The sequence below is a fragment of the Hemitrygon akajei genome, chromosome 17, assembly GCF_048418815.1.
Source record: "Hemitrygon akajei chromosome 17, sHemAka1.3, whole genome shotgun sequence".
NCBI lineage: Eukaryota > Metazoa > Chordata > Chondrichthyes > Myliobatiformes > Dasyatidae > Hemitrygon > Hemitrygon akajei.
The window spans coordinates 73,601,083-73,619,716 of NC_133140.1; the positions used below are offsets into that span (position 1 = coordinate 73,601,083).

At 37.0% G+C, this 18,634-nt stretch overlaps 1 protein-coding gene across 1 annotated transcript in view; it reads right to left on the bottom strand.

Annotated features, from left to right (window-relative positions):
- Positions 1-322: 322 nt before the first annotated feature.
- Positions 323-18,634, bottom strand: part of LOC140740840 (dynein light chain roadblock-type 2) — a 51,044-nt gene continuing 32,732 nt past the window's right edge. Inside the window, exons 3-4 of the mRNA XM_073070391.1 lie at positions 13,233-13,400; positions 323-538 (exon numbers count right to left, since the gene is read on the bottom strand). Of these exons, the coding sequence (XP_072926492.1) occupies positions 495-538; positions 13,233-13,400 (212 nt within the window). The 3' untranslated portion in view covers positions 323-494. The remainder of the gene's footprint in view (positions 539-13,232; positions 13,401-18,634) is intronic.

The following is an 18,634-nucleotide window of genomic DNA, read 5'->3' on the forward strand; positions in this document are numbered from 1 at the left end:
TTGCAACATTTTCCTTCCCAAGAAGGTAGGTAGATGATCTAATAAAGACCTGATGGAGTTTTGGTTGAACAAGCATAATGAAGTTAAAAGTTAGAGGGTTATGCAGGTAGATTTAAATAGAGTTAGGATCATAGAACACTACAGCACAGAAACCAGACCTTCAGCCCATCTAATCCATGCCAAAGGATTGAGAAAACTCATTAATGAGGAAAGATGGGGAGGCTGCAGATGGAGCATAACAATATTCTGATTAGACTGAATGGTTTGCTTCTGTGTTAAACCTATAGTGCAAATAATGAAAAAGACAAAAGTGAGGACAGGCTACATGGCATTACTGTTTATTGTTTTAAGTTATTTTAAAACAAAAAATCATTAATTCAAACTTCTGGTTCATAACCTCTGTTTACAAATTCACTTTTCACTATTAAATTATTAAAGTGTTAGTCTAACAGCTGAATGCTATCCTTGATGTCTTTTAGATATCCATTCTGAATTTATTCACTTGGATTCTGGATGACGATTAGAAGGTATTCCTTATCTGCAATGGAAACAGAAAATTCAAACTTTAAGGGATTAGAAAAATAAGATCTTTTGTTTATTCAGCTATTCAACTTACTGCAATATTTTCTTTATTTTAAAACATTGAACTCAAAAAAACCAAAACTCCATTGCAACAGATTACATAAGACAAATTATAATTTTTCTTTGAATTTGTACATGGTGTTTGAAAACCCTTTTATTTGCAAAAATATACTGGATATTTATGACAAATTACATCAGGCAGACATTTAAAATTAATCAAGAATCAAAAACAGATTATAACCTCAACCATTTGGTGATTATTTTTCTTTATCCTCTGAATCTATGTGAGTGACATTATGTATTACTGTATGCTTCCACAATGGATGACAGAAAAAAGAAACCAGCTTAAGTAGTACTGATATATCATATATTATTTGTGAGACTCTGGTATCTAAATTATGGAACTCATTGCCCATCTTCCCTTGTTAGATAACTCCTTGTAGATGAAGGCAACTCACTTCTAGTTGAGTTTTATTCATTCTAAGCTGGCTGATGAAATCAATGTGGAATTCACAGACTATCATAATTGGGGAAGGAGATGGATCTTGATCAGAGAGTACATACTTCCTCTATCATTTATGCTCGGTTACCATTTTCTCCTGCTGAATGGGTCATGATTCTTAATATGATCCTTAAGGTTCCTTTTCCATTTTGAATGGTCAGAGGACAGGGATGAACACAAATCAGTGGAAATGTTACTTTTTCCAAGACAGCTTTGAGCATATCCAGGGTACTTGAATTGTTTTTTTCCTACCTGCTGATAGTTTGCCATGATTGTTCATAAATTAACCACAGTGATGTTGGGCTCAAAATGAGGTCAACCCATCAGTCAGCCATCACTGCAGTTCTGATGAAAGGTTGCAACTCAAAACATCGAGTTTATTTCCCTCCTTAGGTGTTGCCTGACCAGCTGAGTTCCTCCAGCATTTTGTGTGTTGCTCAAGATTTCCAACACACTTACCTGCACCCAATAATAGCAAGGTGTGACATGGCAATGGGCCAGCAGATACTGACATTGTCTCACTTATCTCACCAGTGAATTTGGAGTTTTGCAAAATTGCCTCTACAATGCTGCGAGTTGTCTGTCGTAATCAGTCCATGATCCAGAGCAATAAAGATTAGACAGATTTGAAATCTGATCTTCTAACACTTTTCCCTCAGATGGCCAAATACTGTGCTGACATATGACGGAATGGTGAATTTCATCAATGTCTGCCTTTGTTGAGAATCAGTTCCAGAGTATGGCAAGTGGCCCACATTTTCCAGGGTCTCATTCTTGACTTTTATTCACAGACAGTGGTGTAATGCAAGGGCAGCAAGCTAGCAAAGGCTCATTATCTCAAGATGACAATTTAGAAGTTATTGAACCCACTACCCAACTCTTATTGATAGATAGCACGTCAAAAGTGTATGTATGCAGTGCCTATAAAAAGTATTCAATCCTCCCAGAAGTTTTCATGTTTTATTGTTTTACAACATTGAATCACAGTGGATATAATTTGTTTTTTAAAAAACTGATCAACAGAAAAGGCTCTTTCGTGTCAAAGTGAAAACAGATCTCTACAAAGTAATCTGAATTAATTACAAATATAAAACACCAAATAATCGTTTGCATAAGTATTCACCCCCTTCAACCCAGTATTTAGTAGATGCACCTTTGGCAGCAATTACTTGAGTGACTTGAGTGTGTAGATAGGTCTCTATCAGCTTTGAGCATCTAGACCAGCAATTTTTTCTTATTCTTCTTTACAAAACTGCTCAAGCTCTGTCAGATTGCATGGGGATTATGAGAGCATGACTCTTTTCACATCCAGCCACAAATTCTCAGTTGGATTGAGGTTAGGTCACTGACTTGGTCACTCCAGGACATAACTTTGTTGTTTTTAAGCAACTTCTGTGTAGCCTTGGGGCTACTGTCTTGCTGGAAAACAAATCTTCGCCCAAGTTGCAGTTCTCTTGCAGACTGCATCAGGTTTTCCTCCAGGATTTCCCTGCATGTTGCTGCATTCATTTTACCCTCTACCTTCACAACCTTTCCAGGGCTGCTAAGAAGAAGCATCCCCACAGCAAAATGTAGCCACCACTATGCTTCACATTAGGGATGGTGTGTTTTTGATGATATGCAATGCTTGGCTTAAGCCAAACAAAGCGTTTAGTCTGATGGCCAAAAAAATTAATTTTGGTTTAATCAGACCATAGAACCTTCTTCCAGCTGACTTCAGAGTCTCCCACAAACACTAGCCGAGATTCCATGAGATTTCTCCCCCCCAATAGTGGCTTTTCCTTTGCCACTCTCCCATAAAGCTGTGACTGATGAATTACCTGGGCAACAGTTGTTGTATGTGCAGCCTCTCCCATCTCAACCACTGAAGCTTGTAACTTCTCCAGAGTTGTCATAGGTCTCTTGTGGCTTCTCTCACTCGTTCCCTTCTTGCACAGTCACTTAGTTTTGAGAACGGCCTGCTCTCGGCAGATATACAGCTGTGCTATATTATCTAATGATTGATTTAACTGTGCTCCAAGGGATATTCAGTAACTTGGAAATATTCTTGTATCCATCTCCTGACTTGTGCTTTTCAATAACCTTTTTGTGGAGATGCCTTTTGTATTCTTTTGTCTTTATGGTGTTGTTTTTGCCAGGATACTCTCTCACCAACAGTTGGACTTTCCAGATACAGGTGTATTTTTACTACAATCAATTGAAACACTGACTGTACATAGGTGATCTCAATTTGACTAATTATGTGACGTCTAAAACCAATTGGCTGCACCAGTGATGATTTGGTGTGACATATTAAAGGGAGCGAATATTTATGCAATCAATTATTTTGTGTTTTATATTTCTAATTAACTTAGATCACTTTGCAGAGATCTATTTCAATTTGACACAAAACAGTCTTTTTCTGTTGATCAGTGTCAAAAAAGCCAAATTAAATCCACTGAGATTCAATGTTGTAAAACAATAAAACATGAAAACTTCCAAGGGAGTGAATACTTTTTATAGGCACTGGTCATGCTTGATCTACGTATTGGAGCTTCTTTAGTAAAGTTGGGTGACATTGGTTGTTGGAGGCAACGACAAATTGAACAATTTCTTATTTGCCCTGCATACTAGCTTAATTCCAGTGGGATTGCTTGCTGGATATATATGCAACAATGTACTAAGAAACCTGACTAATTCTGAGTTATAATAATAGTAATAATAATAACAAACCAATTTTAATTAAGACTGAGCTGCAGGATCAGAAAGACTATTTATCCTGAAGTGTGTCTGAGATGTCAGACTAGCTTTTACTTGATGGCAAAACCTGCCACCAATAAATTATAACTAAAAATAATCCTGAATAAAATTATCCTGAGTTGATACAAGAGCTTTTTTTAAAAAAAATAATCTCTTCACTGGAAATTTCTAGCCAACAAGAAACCATTTATAACAGAGACTGGAATGACCACAATCTTGAAAGCAGATGATAACAGTGTAAATAAATCAAAGCTCCCATTCAAATTGTTGAACCTTCAAACTTACTCAGTTTTCAGCATATTTTTCCACTTTTCTGTTACCAGCACAAAGAGTTTATTAACACTTAGGAATTTGCAAGAGAAACTGCACAATTCTCTTTCAAGTCATTTTGTTCTCCAAAAATCATTTATAAAGTAGTAATATTTTGAAAATTGTCAGCAAGTTTAAAACTGGTATTGTAACTTCTTTACTTGACTTGCTAATTTTACATGACTCTCTCATCACAAAGGAAGGATAGCAAGGCCTTTAACAGATTACTCCTGAAACACAACTAATTCCCTACGAAGATACAAAGAACTATTCAGCTTTTTAATATATATATGTCTCATCCCTTCACTTATCTGAATCTCTGTTGGGATAAGTATCTAGGTTTTATTCTATAGGACATAGTAAAGGATAGGATAGTAACAGGTCCTTTGGCCCATTATGTCTGTGCTGAACATGATATAAAATTAGGCTAATTCCTTCTGCCTGCATATGGTTTATTTTTTTTTATTAGTTTTTTAATACATTTTCTACATAGCTACAGATTTAAAAAAACCTGGATCAAAATGAAGAACATTGATACATTGCAAAAATAGACATTCAATAATAATATGATACAAAGAAAGATAATTGAGAAAGCACCCAAATTGAAGACATGTAAAATTAGTATCCTCCTCAAGCCCCGCAACAAAAAAAAACTCCAGACCAACCACAACACAACATAGAGAATATAAATCAGGACAATCAAACCCCCAAAACTGTAAATACACTTAGCAACAGAAGATATTAATGCCTACTACAAAAAAAAAGGAGCTGAAAGCAAGGGACCGAAAAAAAACCTTAGTTAAGAGGAAGGTTATGAAAGTACTCAATAAAAGTCCCCAGACCTTATGGAACTTTAAATCCGAATTAAGGACTGAATAATGAATTTTTTCAAGGTCTAAGCAGGCCATAATATCGTTAAGCCATTGAGCATGTGTGGGCGGGGCAACATCTCTCCATTTAAGGAGGATTAAACGTCTAGCCAGGAGAGAGGCAAAAGATAATATTCGACACTTAGTCGAACTCAGACGTAAATCTGTCTCACCCCAGAAACCAAACAAAGCAATTAAAGGGTTAGGTTCTAGGTGGTGATTCAGAATATACGATAACATTATGAAGACATCTTTCCAAAATTTCTCCAAGCTAGGACAAAGCCAGTACATATGAATGAGAGAGGCCTCGCCCCTTTTGCATTTATCACAAAGCGGACTGATGTTAGGGTAAAACCGAGATAATTTGGATTTAGACATATGGGCTCTATGACCAATCTTAAACTGTAAAAAGCAATGGCGAGCACAAAGAGAGGTTGAGTTAACCGATTTGAGAATCGAGTCCCAAGTCTCATCGGATAAGGAGGTATTTAAATCATGCTCCCATGCCATTTTAATTTTATCCACAGGGGCACGTCGTAGGGCTGCTAATTTATCACGAATTAATGATATTAAACCTTTACCTAGTGGATTAATAGAAAGAAATAAGTCCATAACATTTTCCTCATGCATTTCAGGGAAGTTAGGGATTAAAGGAGTAATAAAGTGTCTAATTTGGAGATATCTAAAAAAAATTAGCATTAGGCAGATTGAACTTAGTAGAGAGCTGTTGAAAAGAGGCGAAGCGATTATCAATAAAAAGATCTTCAAAATGTCTAATGCCCTTCCTATACCAATCATGGAAGGCTGAGTCATACGTAGTAGGTAAAAAAAGGTGATTATGTAAAATAGGGCTAGAAAAGGAAAAACCATGGAACCCATAAAATTTCCTAAACTGAGCCCATATACGCAAAGTGTGTCTGTCAAGAGGATTAACTATTAATCTGGACAAACTACTAGGGAGTACAGAGCTGAGAAGTGCAGAGATAGATAGTTCTTTAGTGGAGCTCAAATCCATTGCCACCCAGTTAGGGCACTCGGGTTGGCCATGGAAAAAAGACCAAAAGGTAGCACAACGTATATTGGCTGCCCAATAATATAAACGAAAGTTAGGTAAAGCCATGCCACCCTCTTTTTTAGATTTTTGGAGATAAACTTTGTTAATTCTAGAGCGCTTATTCTTCCACAGATATGACAAAATAATAGTCTAAGGAATCAAAAAAAGATTTAGGAATAAAAATTGGGATTGATTGAAATAAATATAAAAGTTTAGGGAGAACATACATTTTAACAACATTAATACGACCTACCAAAGACATAGATAGAGGTGACCATTGTAACAGACTCTGTTTAATAGTATATGAAAGATTGGCAAAATTTTCACGAAAGAGATCTTTAAACTTCCTTGTGACTATAATCCCAAGATAAGTAAATTGATTGTGGACTACTTTAAAAGGGAGATCACGAAATGTTAATTCTTGTGCTTCTTTATTAATTGGGAAAAGTTCGCTCTTATGTAAATTAAGTTTATATCCAGAGAACTGGCTAAACTGGTCAAGAAGTGAAAACATTGGAGGTAAGGATGTAGACGGATTTGAAAGAAAAAGTAATAAGTCATCAGCATAAAGAGAAACTTTATGCTCAACACCCCCTCTCCAAATCCCGGTCAGTTCAGGACAATTTCGAAAAGCTATCGCCAAAGGTTCTATAGCCAAATCAAAGAGAAAGGGACTTAAAGGGCATCCCTGACGGGTGCCACGTTTGAGGTTAAATAACTGGGATTTCTGAGAATTAGTTAAAACAGAGGCAGTAGGACACAAATACAGCAATTTGATCCAAGAGATAAAACTTTGACCGAAGTCAAATTTTTCTAAAACTGCAAAAAGGTAGTTCCACTCTATACGATCAAATGCTTTCTCCGCATCAAGAGAAATAACACATTCAGGAATCCCAGCTGGAGGTGAATATAAAATGTTAAATAAACGCCGAATGTTAAAAAAAGGAAGACGGTTTTTAATAAAACCAGTTTGATCATCAGAAATAACAGAGGGGATAACAGTTTCTAATCTATGAGCCAAAACTTTGGCCAAGATTTTAACATCAACATTAAGCAATGAAATCAGCCTATACGAGGAACACTCTGTTGGGTCTTTACCCTTTTTTAATAAAAGAATAATAGAAGCCTCATTGAAAGAGGGTGGCAATTTGCCGTAGTTAAACGAGTCAGATAATACTGAAAGTAACTGAGGGGAGAGAAGTGAAGAGAATGATTTATAAAATTCTACGGGGAACCCATCAGGTCCAGGAGATTTCCCTGAGGACAATGCAGAAATTGCAGAAGATATTTCTTCTGATGATATAGGCGCATTAAGTTCGGCTTTAAAATCAGATGAAAGCGAAGGAATATTCAGATTATTTAAAAAATGATCGATAGAGATATTGTCATTCAAAGATTCAGAGGAATAAAGTCGAGAATAGAAATTTTTAAATGCGTCATTGATTTCTAAGTGATCCAATGTAAGGTCTCCATTCTCCTTCCGGATCTTTGTAATATGTTGTTTGGCTTTGGAACGCCTCAGCTGATTGGCTAGAAATTTACCAGATTGGTCACCATGAATATAAAAACGACTCTTACTTTCAAGAAGTTGGCATTCGACAGGTTGAGTGGACAGAAGATTAAATTTAGTTTGAAGTTCTACACGTTTCTTGTATAGTTCAAGATTCTTAGTTTGAGCATACAGTTGATCCAATTCTTTAATCTGATTAATGAGGTCTAATCGATCTGCACAGGACTTTCTATTAAGATTTGCTGTATAGGAGATTATTTGACCCCTCAGATATGCTTTCATGGCATCCCAGACAATCTGGGGTGACACTTCAGGTGATGTATTGGTGTTAAAATAAAAGGTTATCTGATCCTTGATAAATTTTAGAAAATCATCATCCGATAGTAAAGTCGAATCAAACCGCCAGTGTTTATTCCTCTGAGGATGGCCAGGAAAATTTAAGGACAGAGTAATTGGGGCATGGTCAGAAATCAGTATACTCTGACAAGAATAGACAAATGGAATGAGTTGATTGTCGAGTAAGAAGTAGTCAATTCTAGTAAAGGTATGGTGAACATGTGAAAAAAAAGAATAATCTCTCTCAGTAGGATGAAGGAAACGCCATATATCAGAGATACCATAATTAGAGAGAAACGATTGAATAGCTGAGGCAGATTTAGTAGGTGGTCTAGTAACAGAGGACGATCGATCCAAACTAGGATCTAACCAACAATTGAAATCACCACCCAATATAAGAGAGTATGAGTTTAAGTCTGGTAGTGAGGAGAAAAAACGTTCAAAAAAATTAACATCATCAAAATTGGGGGCATACAGATTTGCTAGTACAACTTTAGTATTATATAGTTTACCAGAAACAATAACAAAACGGCCATTTGTATCAGATATCTTATTATGAAGTTCAAAAGGAATATTTGAGTTAATAAGGATGGAGACCCCCCTAGCTTTGGCAGCAAAGGATGAATGAAAATGCTGACCCACCCACTTTGACAAAAGCCGGGAGTTATCAGAACAACGAATATGAGTTTCTTGAAGGAAAGCAATGTCCGCTTTGAGTTGTTTAATATGTGAGAAGACCTTCCTTCTTTTAACAGGGTGATTCAATCCCTTTACATTCCAGCTCACAAATTTAAGTGTATTAACCATTATCAATTGTTAGTGCGTAGAAGGCAGCAGGCATATAAAAAGTCAAGCAGTACAATAACAGTCTGGGAGCAAAAATGTAAACATAGATTCGTAGAATCAAAACAGAAACATGTCCTGAGTAACAGAGGAAAGCAAAGGAAACAGTGAGTGGTGTTGGAAATGGAGAACCCACCCCACTCTCCCAACCCAAAACTAGACGGCTACCAAAAAAAGCAGCTAGCTCTACCAAAAAAATTAACCCAAATATGACTTCCAGTTCTGTGTCATTAACAACAGTTCCATATAAATACTATAGCAAATGGTAACCAGTTTATGCACTAGAAAACATTACAAATAGGAACAGCTTCAGCAGAAGTGTGAGACTTAATACAAAGAAAATCAAAAGAAAACCAAAACTAACTTACCCGCGAAAAATTATAGAAGATTAAAAGAAAAAAAAAGGGAGGGAGAAAAGAGGAAAATTATAGATTCGAAAAGAGTACTTATCAACCATTTACAGGGGGAAAAAAAGCAAAACTTAAACTATGAATCAACCAACAGGGAGGCCTTCAATAAAAACTCCCAACCTCCAAAACAAGTTAAAGTCAATTGTAGATCTCTATAGATAAAGTTATACAAGAATACAATAGATTGCACAAGTACAATCTAAACGTCCGCAGGGAAACATTGAACTCGGATTATCTATTTAGAAAGAATGCACCAAGTCCAGGGAGAGATTGTCTACAGCCCTTAAAGTCTCAATAGATAATGTCTGAATTATTCGAGTACAGTCTGAGTCAGGAAAAAAAGTAGCTTTACTACGAGAAGTACTTATCCACCATTTTAGAAGGTCAGACCGGGTTCCTGAGGAGACGGGATAGCCGGAAGACTTCCGACAAATGCTTCAGCATCCTTCACTGATTTAAACCACTTATATTCTCCAGTAGTAAGCATAATTCGCAGGTCGGCTGGATTGCGAACAGAGGGTCTAAAACCACGATCAAAAAGCACTTTCATTACACCTTTAAACTCAGCGCGCATCTTCAGAACCTGGGGGGCAAAATCCTCCACAAAACGAATGACTGTATTTTGAAAAGCAAAAGTACCTCTGTGGCATGCCTCCATAATCAAATGGTTTTTCAGCTGGTATTGATGAAAGCACAAAATTACCAGCCGTGGGCGGGAACCCAGAGTTGCATGGGGAACGTAGATCCTGTGTGCCCTTTCAAGCTCAGGTGGAGTCAGAAGAAATTCTTTCCCAAAAATCTCACAGAGAAAATTGGAAAAAAATTTCACGGGAGAGCCCTGTTCGGTGGCCTCTGGCAAACCAAGAATTCGTAGATTGCAACGTCTGCTACGGTTTTCAAGATCCACCATTTTGGAAAAAAGCTTACAAATCTGCTGCTCCAGGGTGGAGCACAGGGTTTCCAAATATTGGGCATGGCGTTTTAAATCTTCAGAAGCCGAGTCGATGCAAGATAAATGTTCGGCATGTTCGTTCACTCTAGCGTTGATCTGATCCAATTTGACATCCAGCTGGTTGAAAGAAGTTCTAAATTCCTTTAAAATATCTTGTCAATGCTGTTCCAAAGCAGCGAGAATGTCAACTGGCAAAGTTGAAGACATTTCTTTTTTCCCGGTTTTAGTACTTTTGTTAGACATTATAAGATAGATGTGTTCGCAGGCAAGTAAGAGAAACCTAATAAAATACCTAATTAAGGTTTAAGAATGGAGACATATAGTGCAAAGGTAGGGAAAATGACGGAGCAAAAGTTCGGAACAGCTAAACAGTCGCCATCTTGCCGGAAGTCCCTGCATATGGTTTATATCAGTTCATTACCAACCTGACCTGAAGAAGGGTCGCGGCCCGTAGAGTCATGTTTAATTCATTCCCATAGATTCTGCCTAACCTGCTTAATTCCTTCAGTATTTTGTGTGTGTTGCTTTGGATTTCCAGCATCTCAGACTTTCTCGCATTTATAATTCAATAAACTTGTTTCATCAGTTGCCTATGGTTTTTGGAAAATAACGGTAATTATGTGAAAATCGTACAAAAGACTTAAAAATGCCAAGGGAACTTGAGCTTCATTTATACTGAGATGTAGCACTGGTCATTGCTGCTCTTGCTATTAATATTAAGTGCAATGACCAGTAAAATTAAAATTATGACAGACCAAAATACAACTGCCTAAGTGAAATCATTCCATTAACACATTAGCAACAGGCTGCTTAAACAAGTATGGTGATCAAATTGGATTGCAGATTTCTTTCATGGTAAATAAAGAAAACAGAGTCAACAGTGGTAATTTGATAAATGGCAGGTTAATTTGGAAGCCGAGTACACAATGCTCCATGAATAATCAAGCCCAGTGACTCATGAATGCAGTGTTAAAGTAATAAGGAGTTATTAAGGTCTTCCTTTTCACCTTAATGAATATGCTGAAGTTATTCACACAACAAATTATATTTATAAAAATAATTACCATGTATTAGATACAACTTTCACAGGCTATCCATTTTCATCTGAGTTGTATCATGAGAGAATTTTTAAGCACCTATAAATAATTTCATGAAACAGCACAGTGTCAAAGATTTTTTATCAGACATATAACAGAAATACTTGGCATGATTTCATCTATTTTGGTAGGAGAGTTCTTAATTTTTTTAATATATAAATGAAATCTATTTTGTCCTTTTCTTAATGTACATTTGTCCTTTATTCTGAAACTGCTCCAATATCTCTTTCAAAAACATTATTGTTGAGAAATTGCTTTTAAAAGCTCTTTTATATATACAGCATTAGGCATTTCACATGGCTGCAAACCAATCCATATCATATTTTAACAAATTTATATTTGTAACCTTCATTGTAGAGAATCTGACTGCCAACACGATTTATTACAGCATGCTTGATAAATATTTTTAATTTATTCTGTTATTTGATCATGGAGATAAAAGTTTTATCCAACCTCTAATATTTAGCTGTTCTGAACCATGCTGGGATAATGAATATAACTTCATGCTCATCACAGGCCATAAGACTGTTATTATCCACAAAACAGCAATGTTCATGACCCTATCTCAAAGTGCTTTCAAGTACTTTTTAAAGTGCAGTCACTGATGTAATGTGGAATGTGTGGTAGCAAACAATAGCAAAATGGCTAGTATAAGAATTTACAGTGCCAGCGATCAGGGTTTAATTCCTGCTCCTGTAAGGAGCTTATATACTCTCCAAATACACTTAAAGAAGTCACAGAACGTTAATGCACATTAGAACTATAGAAATAACTTGTTAGCATTTCTTAAAGCTATTTAAGTGTACATTTTCTCTATTTATATTTGTTTAAATGAATAGTCATAAAATTGGGCTAACATTCAGCTCTTTTTTCATACGACTCATCCCTTCACTTATCTAAATCTCTGTTGGGAAAAGTGTCTAGGCTTTGTTCTATAGAACATAGTAAAGAATAGGACAGCAACAGGTCTTTGGCCCATTATGTCTGTGCCAAACGTGATGTAAAATTAGGTTAATTCCATCTGTCTGCATATGGTTTAGATCTGTTTGTTACTAGCCAGACCTCACTGAGTCTCATCCAGTGACAACATAGCATCCCCCAAACTTACTAACCTTTCTTAGCCTTTGGAATGTGGGAACGCCCAGAGGAAACCCACATGGTCATGGGGAAAATGTATAAACTCCTCACAGGACCAGGAATTAAATGCCAATCACTAGAACTGTAAAGCATTATACTAGTGAAAAATCTGAAGGCAAATCCTTTTGAAACTTGTTCATATCCAGGCAATCAGCAAGTGTTAGTTAAGAGCGGGGGCATCATCACCTGATCGTAAGTGTAAATGAAAGGTAGATTTTTACATTTTTTTAGGAATTTGAATTCCTAACTGCTAAGGTAATATGTATTGCTTATCCTACTGAGGATATGAGGAGCCATTTATAGTTAGGAGTGCTGTTCAGTCTAGTAGATCAAATTGAGTTGCGTCAGTGAATATTTAGGATTTGGCAATAATCCGTTTCCTTTCTGGTGTCAATGAACTAGTTACCATTGAATTCATGCTTTCTAAGTTGTTAGCCCAATTTTATGACTATTAGGTTAAACAAATATAAATAGAGAAAATGTACACTTAAATAGCTTTTAGAAATGCTAACAAGTTATTTCTATAGTTCTATTGTACATACATACACTTAAATGTTCTTTAACTTCTTTTAGTGCATTTGGTTTAAAAAAGTGGTTTTAAAAACTCTTCCTAACTCTCTACCTCCCCTCACAACTTCCCTAACCCAAAAAGACATACTGTTCTTTAATATTAAAAGCTTGGTAACACTCCATGAATTACTAGAACCAAATTTAACTTGAGTGCACAATATTCGAAGGCAATGGACATACAGGATGAAAAGTAGAGAACCAGTCCCACACAGCCAAATTAATATTAGCACTTCCCTCAGGTTTTCACTCGGTGCCTTTAAATTGTTTGCGTTGCCATCTATCAAGAAATAAAACTTTGCTGCTAAAAACCACACATTCTTACCTGGTGCAACCATTATCTCATGCTTTTTTGATCGGACTCGTAGGAATGTCAAGTCATTCTGTGGGTCAATATCTCGGACAGTGCTTCTAGCTTTCATGGCAAGTTGATGGAATAGTCCTGCATACTGCACAGTTGTGGAGTTGTCCAAAGTTGTCCTAATTGGGATTCCTGCAAATTGCAATTATAGAAATTTATAAGTTTACCTCACTTTACAGTTTTATCTTAAGATTAATTTTCCTTGGTTGTCCAAATGATTGGAAAATATACAATTTAAAATTAATATTGTTAGAGTAAATAAAATTCAGCATGGGTGCTTGCATTGAATATAAAAAGGGCTTGCATGCAAATTTTGACAAAAATATAGAGCATCTTCTGGAAATTGTGAATATTATTCATCTTCACTTTCTCATTAAAAATGGTCTGCCTGTTGGTTGCCATCAAAGTTGTTCCTTTTCCCATAAATTAGTTCTGATGAGAAACAAAGCTATCGTACTTTCTACAGTATTACTTCAAATATGGTTATCTTTCAACCACAGCATTAAAATAAAGCACTAAAGCCAATCAAAAGGAAGAAGCTTATGTTCAGGCTTCCCATGAATATGACAGGTCTGGCAAGATTTGCATTTCTTGTACACTATTTGCTGAAAACAAGTCTTCAGATCCAGAAAGCAGTTAAAAAGGTGGATAACATACAAGAAAAACTAAGTGCTACAAATCTGAAATAGAAACATAAAATGTGGAAAGTCAGGTCAGGTAGTATTAATGGAAAAATACACAGAATTTATATCGTAGGCCTGAGACCCTATATCAGAAGTTTTAAATTTTAATGTAGACAGTACACTAGCTTTCATTGCAAGAGATTTCTGCAGCTGTGTAGGGCTTTGATAAGACTCCAATTAGTTTTATGTGCAGTTTTGTTCTCACTTCTACTTCCTCAGGAGTTTGCCAAGGTTGGGCACATCACCAAAAACCTTAGCAAACTTGTATATTTGTGTGGTGGTAAGTGTGCTGACTGGCTGCATTACGGCCTAGTATGGGAACACCAATGCCTCTGAGTGGAAAATCCTACAAAAGCTAGTGGATTTGTCCACGTACATCACGGGTAAAAACCCTCCCACCGTTCAGTACGTTAACATGAAATGTTGCTATAGAAAATTAGCAACTATCAAAGATCCTCACCACCCAGGCAATACAGTGCTCCTTTCTTGCTGCTAGTAAAAGGTATAGGTGCCTCAGGACTTGCATTACCAACTTCAAGAACAGCTATTATCCCTCAACCATCAGGGCCTTGAACAAAAGGGTACAGCTACACTCATTTAAGGACTCTGTTATATTGTTATTTCATGCTCGTTATTTATTGCTATTTATTTACAGCTGCATTTGCAGTTTGTTTACAGTTCCTGATGCTTAGTTACTGTTCTATAGATTTGCTGAGTATGCCTGCAGAAGAATCTCAGGATTTTATGTGATGACATGTATGCACTCCGATAATAAATTCTACTTTGAACTTTGAATGATGTTCCTGTTATGGAGGGATGACAAAAGTCACCAAGACCCACTCCTGCATTAACAAGATTAATATACAAGGATAGATTAGATTTACACTACCGGAGATTGAAGAATGATGGGAAACCTCATGGAAACCTATAAAATTCCTATACAGGACTGGATGACTCAGAATAGAGAGGGCAACCCCAATGGCTGGAAAGTCCACACCCGGAGTCACAGCTTCAAGATTGGATAAATTTCTTCACCCAGGCAGTGAACCCTTGGAATTCCCTACTACATATGTGAATAGTGGCCAAGTTATTAAATATATTCAAGAAGGACATAGAAATATTTCTTACTGTTCAAAGAATATGGAACAACAGAAGGAATGAGGTAGTGAAGTGGATGAAGCCATGACATGGTGGGACAGAACAAAAGTACTAACTCATGCTTGTACATTTTTTTCCATATACACACACGAGTTCTATGGTGGTTCAATACAGTTTAAGTAGATGGGAAGTAAGATAAGCAAATTAGATACTTTGCACAAAGCAGCTGCAGCTGATGACTGTTGACAGAAAATGATTGTTGGAATTTATAGTAAAAATTCAACCACTAAAATCAAACAGAAAAATGTTAGAAATGTGCAGCAGAACAACCAGCACTTCACAGGGGAAAGTAAAGTCGAGCTGTCCATAAGATCATAAGACAGAGGAGCAGAATTCGGCTATTTGGCCCATTGGGTGTGCTCCGCCATTCAATTATGGCTGGTCCTTTTATCCACCCTCCTCAGCTCCACTCCCTGGCTTTCTCACTGTAACCTTTGATGCCGTGTCCAATCAAAAACCCATCAAGCTCTGCCTTAAATATGTACAATGACCTGTCCTCCACAGCTGCCTGTGGTAACAAATTCCACAAATACATCACCTTCTGGCTAAAGAAATTTCTCCGCAGCTCTCTTTTAAATGGATGCCCCACTATCCTGAGGCTGTGCCCTCTTGTTTAGACTCCCCCAGCATGGGAAACATCCTTTCCACATCTACAATGTTCAGGCCTTTTAACATTCAAAAGCTTTCAATGAGATTCCTTCTCCACCCTTCTAAATTCCAGCGAGTACAGAGTCCAGCTATCAAATGTCCCTCATACGATCACCTTTACATTCTCAGAATCATCCATGTGAATTTCCCCTGAACCCTCTCCAACGCCAACACATCTTTTCTTAGAAGAGGAGCTCAAAAGTGTTCAAAACTCAAGGTATGGCCTCACCAGTGCCTTATAAAGCCTCAGCATCACATCCTTGCTCTTGTATTCTAGACCTTTTGAAATTAATGCTAACATTGCATTTGCCTTCCTCGCCACCAACTCAACCTGCAAGTTAACCTTTAGGTTGTTCTGCACAAAGAACCCCAAGTCCCTTTGCATCTCAGATTTTTGGATTTTCTCCCCAGTAAGAAAATAGTCTGCACATTTATTTCTACTACCAAAGTGCACGGCCATGTATTTTCCAACATTGTATTTCATTTGCCACTTTCTTGCCCATTCTCCTAGTATATAAAAGTCCTCCTGCAGCCTTCCTGTTTCCTCAATACTACCTGCCCCTCCACCAATCTTTGATTCATCTACAAACTTGGCAACAAAGCCATCTATTCCATCGTCTAAATTAGTGGTCGCCAACCAGTCAATCACGATCGACCAGTTGATCTTTGAGACTTTCCCAGTAGCTCGCGAAAAAAAAGAAAAATAAATACACAAATACTGTTGTAATGTGAGCATTATAAAAATAAGTAATACTAATGAGGATAATGGTAATATAGCAATACTCCTGCTACGGAAAGCTGTTTGTAAAGAGTGGTGGTTTCCAGGGTTGCAGGGTTTTACTTCATTTCTTTCTGCCCGGTGCACCTGAGATAAAGACTTTTCTGTCGACAAGAAACGAGGAGCATGAGGAATTGTCAGATGATGCGTGGCTACTGGATTTAGGGTTTCTGACAGACCCAACGGCTAAATTAAGCTCACTTAACAACGAGCTCATGGGAAAAGACTGACCGTTGCCCCACACAATAAGCGCAATAAATGCATTTAAGGCCAAGCTCAGTGTTGGATTTCAAATTTAAAGAACGGGAGGTTGACACACTTTCCCAACTTGGAGAAAATGTTACAGGCCATCAAGGAAAAAAATGCTTTTCGCTTTGAGCAGTACTGAGCTTACCTAGACAAACTGGCAATAGAGTTCGATCGGTGTTTTGGGGAGTTAAACATCATGAAAGATATTGCTGTATTTATTTCAAACCCATTTCTGCCTATTGATATAGAACAGATAGCAGCCAAATTCTAGCAAGTATTTGGTGTGCCACGTGATATTGAAATGGAAATAATTGATTTGCAAAATGACATCGAGCTTAAAGCAAGATCAAGGGATGGTGACTTTTGGGGGCTTGTCAGCAGGGAGAAGTTTCCTCATCTCATAACAAGTGCACTAAAAGTCAGTGCCTGCTTCAGGTCAACTTATCTGTGTGAAATTGCACTTTCACAGATGAAAATTATTTTATCTAAGTACAGGAGCTGTCTTACTGACACCTCACTGACTGTCTCAGACTGGCTGTCTGTAGTTATGAATCAAATTTCAGGGAACTAGCAGAAAGCATTCAGCCCCAGTCATCACACTGAGTGCAACAGTCAATTTTTTATTCATTTAATTTTCGTGTTGAAATAAAATTAAATAATGAAACTTAGAATAAAGGTATGAAGTATTGTAATATTCTTATAGAAAGATAGCTATGACCTGTTTGATATGCTAGTTACAGTGTTTTCTTGGTTGAATTAATTTGAAAGTTTGACAAAAGCATTTTATGTACCGGGTAATTCAAATACAATCAGCCCAAATAAAAGGCCTCAAATTGGAAGTATAATCTGAGCTGTTTTTTCTCTAAACGATTAAATAGGTAGATCTTGCCTTTCACTAAGGCCGAGGTAGGGAATCTTGGGCTTAAAAAGGTTGGTGACCACTAATATAAATTATATATTCAGCACTAAAAGAAGCACCCCTGCCATACACCACTGGTCACTGGCAGCTAACCAGAAAAGGATCCTTTTATTCTTACTCGCTGCCTCCTACCAATCAGCCAATGCTCTAACCATACCAGTAACTTTCTTGTAATATCATGTGCTCTTAACTTGGTAAGCAGACATGTGTGGCACCTTGTAAAAAGGCCTTCTGAAAGTCCAAATATGAAACATTCACTGCACATATTTATCTACCCTACTTGTAATCTCAAAGAATTCCAACAGGTTCATCAGGCAAGATTTTCCCTTAAGGAAACTATGCTGACTTTGTCTTATCTTGTCCTGTGTCACCAAGTACTCCAGAACCTCATCCTTAACAATTGACTCCACATCTTCCCAACCAATGAGGTCAGGCTAACTGGCCTATAATTTCCTTTCTGCCACCTTCCTTCTTTCTTGAAGAGTGGAGTGACATTTACAATTTTCCAGTCCTCTGTCATCTTGACAGAGTCCAATAATTTTTGAAAGATCATTACTAAAGTCTCCACAATCTCTACCACTCCTATCACGTGAAATTTTCAACAGAAGCTATGCCTCAGCCACTCTGTTATTTTTGTCATTCTTTGAAGCTGTGCCTTTGGATGATTTTAACTCATTAACAACTTGCCAGCTTTCCTCAGTGGGAAACTTACAAATAGGAAATAATATTGTGGCTATTTGATTCACAAAGCAATTTACGGTTAAGTATCAGAAAACTGATTCCACAAGTTCTACAGCTTCAATAAAAGCCTGGCTTGATCATTCCTAGTGCAGTCTCAAAGGAAGTACTGTATTAGGATCATGAAGAAAGGTATTACCATGATCAGCTTTAATTTGATTGCAATAGCTCTCATTTATTCAGCAAATAATGG